This window comes from Daucus carota, chromosome 4 (assembly GCF_001625215.2).
Source record: "Daucus carota subsp. sativus chromosome 4, DH1 v3.0, whole genome shotgun sequence".
Classification (NCBI taxonomy): Eukaryota; Viridiplantae; Streptophyta; class Magnoliopsida; order Apiales; family Apiaceae; genus Daucus; species Daucus carota.
In genome coordinates, this window is record NC_030384.2 from 25,804,168 (window position 1) to 25,817,266 (window position 13,099).

Sequence of the window (13,099 nt, forward strand, 5' to 3'; positions counted from 1 at the left end):
GGTACCTCTCCAATTAGCAGCAGGTACTTTGTATGGTGAAGAGGGGTTTTTTTACCTAATATTTTTGGTTGGAACCTTGCAAGTTTGCACTTGGAAAAATATTTGTTTTCTTTATATACAAACACGAATATTTCCATAGCTTATGGCATCAAAAAGTAAAACAATTTAAATATCAAATAGTACCTGGGATTCTAATATGGCTTCTAGCTTTGATATCCAATTCTTAGGGCCAATGATAGAAATTCGTGCTAGCAAAAAGTATACTTTGGACAGAGAGAAATTGGTATCAATTGCATGCTACTGTCATCGGACCAAACACCTGCAATTGTTGGTAGACTTTGTTACGGCAGAAATCAATATAAAGTAAAGAAAACAACCATAAAAATTGATCCATCTTGATCAGAATTTGCAAAAGAAAAACACTTTAAAAACAAAGTAAATATATTATATCGTAGGAAGACAATTACTTAAAAATTGTACTCACACTAATAGTATGTTGACAGAATTCTATTATGTAGGTAAGTTGTAAAAGACTTCTTCATATACAATATTTTTTGTGTGGTTTATTCCATCTCCCAACATGATATGCAGGCCTTCTGGAGAAGTGACACGTGAAATAGCAACATAAAGTTGGCCATGACAAAAAATAGGATTTGGAAGATATAGACCGACTTTCTCCATTGATTGCCCCTGGCTCTTGTTAATCGTCATTGCAAAACAGACCTGTAGAGGAAACTGTTTCCTTTTGAATATGAAAGGCCATTTAGAGTTGTTGTCGCAAGGTGTAGTTATCATCCTTGGAATTATATGTCTACTTCCAGAATGACTTCCGGTGATGATCTCACATTCAACTGTCCATTTAAACATTTTTTTAACCACCATACGTGTGCCATTACACAATCCAAAAGCCTGGTTAATGTTCCTTGTCAGCATGACCACGACACCAGGTTTGAGTTTTAGCTTGTGCTTGGGAAGTCCAGACATGTCGATTGAGTTCAAAAATTCTTCTGGAAAAGCCGAATCCAGTTCTGTCTCATTTACCGGGCCTTCATCAATACTATTAACACTCAAGTACACTTGTTCCTCACCTGGTATACGATCCATGATGTGCTCATTAAGTTCATCAACTACCTTATTAGTTGGAGCAAGAATTGCCGTATCCCGTAAATATCGATGATCTTTGAAATTACATTCAATATTTGGGTATACAATGTCAACAATATCAGATAGAAGGTTATTTGTGCAGGGGATAACAAACTTTTGCGGAATTACAACTTCTGGATCCTTGTTTGGATCATCATCACTGATAAATGAAAGGCGTCCCTCGCCAATGTCTAGCACCCACTTACTGAATTCATCAATATCATTGTTAACCTGTTCAGTATTACCTCTTTTGAGCCTCATGTTTTGTTTAAGAGTGTAAAACGTAACTTGATCCCATAAATAAGACCGATTTATGCAAGCACTAACAATGTCATGTCTATTTCCCTTCTCTACAACGGGTAAGATCTGTCTAAAATCACCTGCAAGAACTACGGTAATACCACCAAATGACTTCAGCCTGTTGTCTTCTGAAATGTTGCCACGTATATCTCTAAGAGCTCGGTCTAGTGCCTCGAATGCATACTTCTTTTGCATTGGAGCCTCATCCCAAATAATTAGATCTGTATTCTGTAATAACTTAGGTTCCCATTTTCACACCACAACTTGAATGTTCATCTACATCTAATGGTATTTTAAATCTCGAATGAGCAGTTCTACCTCCTGGCATTAGCACGGCTGCAATTCCAGAGGATGCAACGGGTAAAACAATTTTTCTTTCAGATCTCAATTTTGAAATTATTGTTCGCCATAGTAAGGTCTTTCCACATCCACCGCTCCCATGTACAAAAAAAAAACTTCCCACTTTTGTTATGAACATATTCAATTATAGAATTATATACTCCCGTCTGATCTCTATTTAAAGTTGAGTGCAACTGTTGGTGTTCGGCTATTATGGTCTGAATATCATAACTTCTTTCCTCCGCAATAAGAGTGTTTGAAATTCCGCATAGAAATTCAGCAGGAAGGAATGGCATATCTGAATAACTCCGTAGAGACTTCCCGATGCAAATTCAATATCTGCTCAAGTTCTGCGAGTAATTTAATATTGGCAGTAATAAGAGTTTTTCATGTGCTATTATATTTAAATTAATGAAACAGTGATAATGTATTCAGTGTTTAAAACACTAACCTGTAAGAGGCCAAAATTGTATTTCCTCTTCGGACAATGTCAGCTCATTGTTTTTAGAAATATGGCGCCGCTTCCAAAGTATATCATCTGAAAAATCTTTGATATGATCATTCTAGAGTTTTGCTGGGTTGCTGACCTCGCAGTTCACGATAATATGCACAAAAAGTTGACGCAACTGTGATGTAGTAGCGTGGTGGGCATTTTCCTTTATTGCCTCGTGCCACTCCATGTCATTTTCTAAAAGTCCCAAAGCATTGCATGTGTCTTTAAAAGTTTTATATACTTGTCTATTGACAGTTCGAAGGTCACTAAAAGACATTGCTCCTTTGACTCTAGTGAGTATCATTCTTAAGTAGAATAAATCTCCCGAAGATGCATATGTGGAGTTCATCCTGCCAACAACAAAACCTTGTTTTCTAGGTGTCCATCTGGTTGAATTAGCATCCCACACAAAAGAACCAGGAAACTCTTGATAGTAGAGATCTCGTGCCCAAGGATATTCTCGGTTAGCTTGAAACCATGCTTGGAGCTTACCGAAAAGAAGCACGTTTTGCAACATTTGTTAACAACTCATTACTGTTGAAAGTGATAGTCTGCATATCCTCTAAATGAATTGGCAGTCGTTCAACAGATGGACTTCTGAGGTGTATATGAAATCCATATATTCGCCATATTGCTTCCAAAGCGCACACATACCGACCATCTGAATATTGTTTGATTTCATTAATAGGAGCAACTTTAGTAGTGTCTGATTGCCGGGTACTTTCATGGACTGTATTTTTAGCTCTAACCAATAGCATGGTTGCTCGATCGTGTCCTTTCATGCAATATTTGAAAAGGTACTTTAAACTTCTTGAGTGATTGCAGATTTCTACATTGATATGACACTGGAACATGAGTAACAATTCTCTGTTATACGGCACCACCCATTGATTGTCTAAGTCAACATTATTCTTTTGAACAGTATGATTTGTTTTGCGTCGTCTATACACTGGAAATCCACTATCATTAAAGGTTGTCTCTGAAGCATACCTTATGAAATTTACATGTAGCGCATTTTAGATATTTAGCAAATAGTGTCAAGATTCAATCTAATGCAAATTAAACATGAAATAAATAGAAACATATAAAATATAATGAAATTGTAGTTTACTGCAAGCAAGACATGCAAAAGATGGTAATAATAACCAAAGTGAGTGCAATATAAGAATTAAGAACATATATCCATATAACAATTACCTTTTCGGAAAATGCCGTGTACAAACCTTACGTTCAGTATCCATACACGGAGATGTCTTGTTAATTGTGCCACATGGTCCGTGAATCATGAATTGTTTTACAGCATTGTAGCCATCACGATCTTGATCCTTATCTGGTATCTCAGCAGAAACCATTGCATCGACTTGTTGAATGGTCTTAGGCTTATTGTCAAGATGTAACCATATCACCATGTGTGCATGAGGCAAGCCGCGTTTTTGAAATTCTATGACATGTAATGCTGGAATATCATGTATATTAGATTGTTATATATATCAAAAATGGCATTACACTAACTTGTAGTAACATTCCTAAACTTGTAAAGCCACATACCTCCAATACAACAGCAAAAAACCCTTTTTTCTTGATAAGATGCAAAAGTTGGTCTAATTTTAACTTAAAAACTCGAGTAACTATATCTGGTGCATCATCCGCGGTCAAACCAGGAGTATGGTCAAGCATTTGCTGAATCTCCGGCCATTTGGAATTAGCTGTCATTGTTAAAAATATGTCTGGATGCCCAATAGCACGACATATGGCAAGAGCATCAAGAAAATTTTGGTTCATGTACCTTTTTGATCTGGTAAAAGATGCTGGCAAAATAAATGATTTCCCACAGCTATTAGGATTTTCATCACCTTATCTGACTTGATCGCGGATGTTTTGATACATATCAGCCCTGACTGTACTTTGATGAGTTCTATACCAATGAAGACGTGTTTGCTCAATAACTGAAAAAGCATCAACTATGTATTGTTGAAAGAGACGTCCACCATATCGCAATGTCATTCCACCAAGTAAATTTGCAATATATGTAAGCTGAATTTCATTGTTAATAATTTTAACACAATGCAACAGGATATGTATAATTAACAGAATGTACACTAACTAACCTTCGTTTGGTCGTATATGAAGCTGGTAGGAGTGCTACTCTTTCAGTGTTACATTTTTCCACTTCTTCTTAGTATTAGAATCTATAGTCTTATATTTAATTCCTTTATGAAACCCATTTTCAGCATATGGAAATAGTATAGGATACTGCAATGCCATGAAAAGCGGGTGTATAAAGCTTATTCTCTTTGGGCCAGGAGTTTTTGTATGGACAACAACATCTCTATCACCACCCGAAGGATCATTTTCTGCAACTATTAATGCAGCAATCTCTGAAGATGGATAAATGTGATTCGGACGTCCAGAAGCGGACCTAGATTCTTTAAAAATAATCTTCAGGTCTTGTGGTTGTTGTTCCTTGAAACGATCTCTTGCTTGTCGAAATTTCTGAGCCAGGGGACTTACTTCATCAAACATTTTAATGAGATTCTCAACAATTTCTCGTTGTATACCTTTTTTATCATCCTTTGAACGAAATGCAAACATTCTATTATGAACCTCATTCTCAGTGTCGTAAAAGTATAACTGACAAAATTGTGGTTTTCTCCCATCAAGCGGTACCAAACTCCCAATGCTATGATGATTCTGACAACTTAGTCGAAAACAAAATGGACCCCCACCATTCTTATTTATAAGCTTGTCCACTTTTCCTCCTAAAGATGTATAACAAAACATGGCATTATACACTTTTATAGAATCACAAAATTTATTTGATTGTCCAAACAGCAGTCCAGCTAGATAAGGAGGAGGCTTTTTGACCTATGGTAACTGAATTTGACCACCAGCACAACATATTGAGAAGGTAGGGTCGGTCATGGATTTGTTATTTCTCTCCTCTATCCACATTATAGCCTGAAAAAATTTGCACTTGTACTTGGGCATATCTAAATTAAGATACTGACTTTTAACACCTAATTAAGATAATTACAATGATATCAAATGAAAGTGAACATAATAATATTCATTGCATTTCACAAATCGGAATGTACATACATCATTAATTTTTTATCTTAGAAATTTAGTAACTTGGTGTGCTAGGATTGTCATTGTATCATTATGAGCTGCTACTTCACCGCTGTTGTAATTCTCATCATTGTCACTATCAATAATATAACCTGTATGCCCATAAAAAAAGAATCTCATCAATTTAGAAAGGCAATTCGTATATGTTAATAATATGTCAAATGACACATAATGCCTACCTTCGTCCAATTCATATGATTCTGAATCGTTTACGTCATCGATACTCAACGTTCACTACGCCATAAGTGGGCTACTGCAATGGTATTTTATAAGTGTTACAAGCATTTCGTTGCGGTAGCTCAGAAAGCTGAGGTCTATTGTAACACCCTGAAATTGTTGTTACAATAGCCGTTAACCTAGTGTTACATGAATATGACGGTGTTACACGATATGTAACACTAGCATCTGGTGTTACAATAGATATTATGTTTATTTTTTTCCGATTAAAGTAAATATTTATCATAAAATTACCTTTTAAATTATATTCTGGACTATTCATTACTATAAAATATTATATTTAATATTTTAACTTTTTTAAAAATTATTACATCTTATTTAAAAAACAAATAGTTATATATAAAATTAAAAAAGATAGTTTTTACTAATTAAATAATATGTTAATTTATTAATATAAAGTAAATTTAAATTGCTATTACCGAGGTGAATTGTCTCGGCGGTAGTTTTCCCCCCACTAAAAAAAGCCTAAGTCAAGATACACTCACATCACAAACCCATTCTCTCTCTCGAACACACTCTCTCGACCCTCTCTTTCTCTCTCGAACACACTCTCTCGGCACTCTTTCTTCTTCGATTCAAGCATGGATTCAAGCATCAATTAGGTACCTGAATACACAAACACACACACATTGTTCGATTTAGTTACTAACACATCGATTTTTCAGTTGTAGGTAATTAGGGTACTCCGATTTGGGGGTTCTTCGATTAACTTGTAATACATCTTCTATTTTTAGTTTTTAATCTTGCATTTAGTTGTATATCTAGTATAAACTGTTTACTAACAGTTCATATCATGCATTTCAGGGGATTGAAGTTTCTGAGGGGATTAACTTTTTGAGGGATTGAAGTTTCATACATTTTAGGGGTTTCATTGGGTAAACAGCTGCTTTGATTAAGGTAAAAAGCTTTCACTGGGTTTATGTCTTTATATGTGTATGTGTTTAATTTTAATTTTTTGTATTTGCTCGATTGGGTTTATTTTGTATTCGATTGGGCTATTCTGTTTTTGATTGGGTTTATTTTGAGTATCAGTGGGTTTTTGCATGATATTTGTGTATGGGTTAATATAGTGATATGATATGCTATGTTTTTTGTAAATTTTGTGACAACCTTCTTTGTTATGATATTGTGGTTGCCATGTGTTATGATAGGTTTTTCTGTTTATGCATGATACACTAATTGTTTTTCTAATTTTTTGTTACATGATATGGTACAACTTTTATATTTTATTTTTATGTTAGCATGTGCTACATAATTGACATGTGACTGGTTTAATGTGCTGAAATCCAGTAGTTTTGGTGTCTGATGATATAATAGATATTAATATTATGCTGACTTGACTCTATGTTTTGATGATATGTGCTGAAATCCAGTAGTTATGTCATTTTCGCGCTGCTTTGATGATTACTGTGCTGTTAGTGAATCTGTACATTCTATAATCTCATAAATAATTGTGTAGGCTGAGTATTAGTTTAAACAAATGGTTTTGAGATTGGCACCTAGACAAGTATATTCATATTACGCTGACTTTATAGGTGCAACGTGTTGAATCTGTTACCGACTAGTTTTAGAAATGGAAAGTGATTATGGTAATAAAAGCTGGATAGGACTTCCACGATACCACGAAGAATATGAAAAGGGGATAAAAGCTTTTGTTGAGAAGGCATTTGCCCTTTTTTCTGTTGGTGATGAATTAAAGTGCCCCTGCAAAGATTGTGATGATCGTAAGTGGCATCGTGCAGATGTAATTTATGATCATCTAATTTGCAGGGGACCTTCTATGTCGCATGTCCAGTGGATTTATAGGATTTCAGGAGCCAAAATAAGAGATACGACAGATTTTAAGGACTGTGAAGCGGGGGCTGCCTTCGGGGATAATTTACAAGATATGTTCGATTGTACAGGTAGGAGGTTTCAGAATGTAGAAGTAGGACCAAATGCGGAGGCTAAAAAATTTTATCGCCTTGTCGAGGAGGGAAAAAAACCGCTATATCCGGGCTGCACAAATTTTTCTATGCTAAGTTTTATCATCCGTCTTTACCATTTGAAGTGTGTCCATGGTATAACCGAGTCGGGCTTCAGTGATTTATTAATTCTGATTAAAGAAGCCTTTCCTGAAGCCAATGTGCCTATATCTTTCACTGCTGCTAAAAATATAATCAAGGACTTAGGTCTTGATTATCAGAAAATACATGCCTGCCCTAACAGTTGCATGCTGTATTGGGGCAATAATAAGGATAAAATAGTTTGTGATAATTGTGGGGTTTCGAGGTGGGTTATACAAGAAAAGAAAGGGTCTGCTGTTAATGATGATTCAGAGAGAATTATTAGCAAAGTACCTGCAAACGTCATGAGATACTTTCCCCTTAAACCTAGGTTGCAAAGAATTTTCATGTGCAAAGAGTTTTCTAAACTCATGACTTGGCATGCAACGGGACGGGTAGAAGATGGTAAGCTTAGGCATCCGGCTGATGCCTTAGCTTGGAAGATGATGGATGCTAACTATCCTGAATTTTCTTCGGAAATTCGAAATGTAAGACTAGGTGTAGCTGCTGATGGATTCTCTCCGTATCGTACGATGAGTGTTTCTCATAGTACATGGCCTATAGTACTAGTAAACTACAACCTCCCACCTTGGATTTGCATGAAACAAGAAAATTTAATTCTTTCGACGTTGATATCGGGTCCAAATTCCCCTTCAAATAGTATCGACGTATATATGCAACCATTAATCGCTGAGTTGAATGAGTTGTGGGATATTGGCATCCAAACCTATGATGCCATGACTGATCAGAACTTCAATTTACGGGCAGGGGTACTCTGGACCATTAGCGACTTTCCGGGCTATGCTATGTTGTCCGGTTGGAGCACAAAAGGCAAGTTAGCATGCCCGGTGTGCCATTACGAAACCTGCTCAGAATATTTGAAACACAGCCGTAAGATGTGCTATATGAGTCATCGTAGGTTTCTTGATCCTTCCCACAAATGGAGGTTTGACAAGAAAAATTTTAACGGGGCAATTGAGACGAGGCAGAGTGCAGAACCGTTGACGGGAACAGAGGTTGAACAGCTGCTGTTTGGGTTTAAAAATCAGTTTGGAGAAAATAAAAAAAGAAAGCGTGAAAGTGGCATCCCTTTTAAAAAGAGGTCTATTTTTTTCGATTTACCTTATTGGAAGCATAATCCATTAAGACACAACCTCGATGTCATGCACATCGAAAAAAACATTTGCGATAGTATATTAGGTACCTTGCTTAATATTAGTGGGAAGTCAAAAGATCATTTGGCAGCTCGATTTGATTTACAAGAAATGGGAATACGGAAGTCCCTTCATCCGATGGAATCTGCTGATGGGAAATCTTATGAAATTAATGCAGCCTTATTTGACATGTCAAACAAGGAGAAAGACATATTTTGCAAGGTATTAAAGAATGCAAAATTACCTTACGGTTGTGCCTCTAATATTAGTCGTTATGTGCACACAAACGAGAGGAAGATATTGGGGTATAAGAGCCATGATGCGCATTTTATACTTCATTACTTGTTGCAATTTGCTGTGAAGAAATCAGTCAAAGCTGATGTTGCGAAGCCGCTGATAAAATTCAGTGCATTTCTTCGAGGTTTGTGGAGTAAGGCCATTCACTTGGATGATATCCGGAGGCTGCAAGACGAAATTGTCAACATCTTATGTGAATTTGAGATAATTTTCCCACCTGCTTTTTTTGATGTCATGGTGCACCTCCCCGTTCATTTGTGTAGAGAGATTGAATACGGTGGACCCGAGCACCTTCGCTGCATGTATCCTATTGAGCGATATCTTTGTAAATTGAAAAACTATGTCCGTAATAGGTCTAGACCCGAAGGTTCAATTGCAGAAGGCTATTTGGCAGAGGAGTGCGTTACATTCTGTTCAAGATTTTTGGGTGGTGAACCATTAACTGATTTTTCAAAATGTCCAACAAATGCGGAATATCATATTGGAGGCAGAAAGAATAAAGATGGCAAAGTTATTCAGCTAGCAGATTCAGTTTGGAAAGCTTGTCATACTTACATTCTTTTCAATGCAAGTTGATCGATGCGAAAATGATGGAGAGATGGATCTCTATGTGGACACTGTGTATTACAGGTATTATAGGGCCAACCAAGGAGGGAGTGAAGCGCACATTCGTGACTACTCACCAGCTCCAACAGCAACAAGAAAAGAAAAAGAAGGCAAATAAAAAAGCACCTGAGCCGCCGAGGAGGATTTTATCACCACGACAATGTAAAAAGCAAGCTGCAGGGACTCCAGAAAAGAAAGAACCGGTGGTCAATAAAAATGGTTCAGTGAGGAGAAAATTGAATTTACATGAAGGCACCGATGTTGAGGTAATAATATTTTAATAATTATGATGTCTAGTATATATCTTTCATATAATGTACCAGAACTTGCACATTAGTGAAACTTTGCTTACAATATTAACCAAAATAATGCCCCTGCATAGATAAATATTTTATCAGCTGCTTTGTGTTTTTCATGCTAGCATGCTTTTTAAGTGGTTATAATGATGTCTAGTATACTCAATTGGTACTATTGATTTCTTGCAGGTACCAGCACAAACAACACCAACAAAGAATCCTTACGAGGAAAGGAGAAACAAGCAAGTGCTCGAAAACAGAGAAAAGTTTAAAGAACTTGGCTTGGATAAATTTTTGCCTAATCCTAATCCACCAGCAGTAAAGATAAACAAGGAAAAAGATAAAGTCCAAGAGGAATCAGATGAATATATCTTGGAAAATGAGAGCGAGGAAGAAGATAGTGAAGATTCATCAAAGGTAAAGCTTGTTTCATCGTTATTATGGTTAAAACTGATAGGCTTGTTTCATCATTATTATTGTTGCATCTATTCACTTAGCATTTTACAATTTGTACTAATTTTACTTTCATTAGTCTCCGAAGAAAAAGAAAATAGCACCTGGCCCCAGGACCCGTTCCCGAGCAAATGATGCGAATTTATGTGAGAAGGATCCCTTGCATGCTACGCGCAAAAAAGCAAGTAAAAAGGTCCCCGCCAAGGAGGGAGTTGAAAGTTCAACTGCTCCAAAGCTTCTAAATCCGACATGTAGTAAACTGTTAAAACAGTGTGGTGATATTCAAAGTGGTTCTATTGCTGCCTATGTCGCATTGCGCGAACGTCAAAAGCAAAATCTGGAACTTGACCCAAGGATTGAGGATGCTGGTGAATCAAGTTTACCAAATGAAGTTGAAGAAGGCGAACCAGGTAATTAATGTACAAGCACGATAATTTCTATATTTGCGAGATAATTAGCATTAATAGGGCCAAAATTTTTTACTGATATTTCTATATCATGTTTATACCTGGATAGCTCCTAAAAGGTTTAGAGGAAGATCAAAAATGTATAAAGTTCACGGTAGGACTGCTAATGAAAAGGTGGTCATTACATTGAACAAACAAAATCAGCCAATTGGAGATAAGAAGGTTACATCTGAGTTAAGTAACTTTCTTGGTACGCTGGTTAAGGATCATGTGTCCATTACTCATGTTAACTGGCATGTTGTTCCAGAAGACCTAAAGCAGAAAATGGTGGACTACACTCTGGTAGACATTTTTACCTAAACCTGACAAGCTTTTTCTTTTTCATTTGTTTGCATTGAAATAATGTATTTTATGTTTGATACATTCTAGGAAAGGTATGATATCCCTGATGGAGGTTTGAAGTGGATAAACAAGACACTAAATACTTGCTGGAGAGTGCATAAGTCCCGGGTCAAGAAGGAGCATTACACAAAATATGACACCGATGAGCAAAGGCTTGAAAACAGACCTCTTGAAATACCTCTTGAGGATTTTAAGTTGTTGCTGAAGTATTGGGCAGATGAAGGAGTTCAGGTACTCCTAACACCCTAACACGCATATAAAAAATTAAATTATACTAGAATTGTCAATTTGCTTCATGTATTAGAGACACATAAATACATTCTAAGTAGAGAATTAAATTGTTTTTTAACAGAAACTTGCAAGGGATAATACATCCCATCGTAATTCATATGCTGACCCACATACTCTCGGTCGTACACCTCTTGTTCAAGTTAGACAAAATTTGGTATGGCATCATTTAAATTTTTACAGTAAAAGTATTCAATTTAGTTGCCACACTAGCTAGTCTGACATTGGTATATATAATTTTTTTGTACACTAGAAAAACACAGACCCTAATCTTCAATCTCCATCAAATGCTAAAGTGTATTTTAGAAGCCGCAAGCGCAACCCAAAGGTCACGTACAAATCAAATACCGAAGTCATTCAAAAACGATTGGTAAGCATATTTCAAGTGGTGAATATAAACCCTGAACATGTTCTACCTTGACCAAATATATTGCAATATTATATTGTAGGATTCCATTGACGAGGTGCTGAAAAAAGGGAATGATGCAAACGAGTTGCTTCCCAGTGGCGAACATGGAGCAGAGTGGCTCGTGGGAAGGAAAGGTGACATGCCTAGCTCTGAAAACAATCCTACTACTCCACAACCTTCTGTTGCTGATTTGAAGCAGATAACTCAAGAGCTAGAGGCCAAGTTTAACAGAAAGCTTCAAGGTAATATGGCTTGGATGTTAAAAAAACTAGCTGAGGCGAATCCGGGGATGAAAATAGATATTGGGGACTTTTGTGCCGCTGAGTCAAGTGATCATGATGAGAATGGGACTCCTTTTGGCAGTGGAACTCAAGTCACTCCTTTGGCCAGTGGAACTCAAGCTACTCCTTTTCCCAGTGGAACTCAAGGTGAAGGCAGTGAACGCAACACAATCTAGTTCCGGGGAGGTTCCGTATTTTAATGGTTATGTAATATATCGAATTTCTTATATTGTACACTCTAGTTCCATATTTTAATAGTTATGTAGTTGTGTTTGTTTTGGTTGGTTGATGGAGGTTGGACTTGGAGTTGTTTTGGTGTAGTTGGATTGAGTTTGGTGTAATTGGAGCTGTTTTTGGGTAGTTTGCTATAATTTGATTTGTGATTATGGGATTCTTCTGCAAACAGAAATGACATTTCAAAATTTTATATATTAAGTGTTACATTAGCCTTGTTTACTGTTACAAAATCACAGTGTTACATTATTTCTACCTGATGTTAAATTATTCTGAACTTTGGTGTTACAATAAACAATTATAGTGTTACAATAGGTTGTGTGGGCCCCGCATGTGGGACGCAGGTGTGGGTCCCACACGTGGGTCCCACATGTGGGGCCCACTTTTAAAAAATATCAGTCTGGCTATGGTAACATCTTTTCAGGTGTTACATTTGGACATTCTGATGTTACAAGAGGACGCTATTGTAATACTTTTACTGCTGTTACAATAGATCAAGCAAGTGTTACAATAGACAGTCTATTGTAATGCTCGCAGATGTAACGCCCCCTAGTGTTACAATAGACGGATTGTAACACTTTTTTGG

General features: G+C 36.6%; 1 protein-coding gene across 1 annotated transcript; it reads left to right on the top strand.

Annotated features, from left to right (window-relative positions):
• Window positions 1-10,479: 10,479 nt before the first annotated feature.
• Window positions 10,480-12,455, top strand: LOC108217084 (uncharacterized). The gene is made up of 7 exons (XM_064092135.1): window positions 10,480-10,500; window positions 10,572-10,902; window positions 11,009-11,241; window positions 11,329-11,532; window positions 11,654-11,746; window positions 11,843-11,959; window positions 12,039-12,455. The coding sequence occupies exons 1-7, from the start codon at window positions 10,480-10,482 to the stop codon at window positions 12,453-12,455; spliced, it is 1,416 nt and encodes a 471-aa protein (XP_063948205.1).
• The last annotated feature ends 644 nt before the right edge of the window (window positions 12,456-13,099 follow it).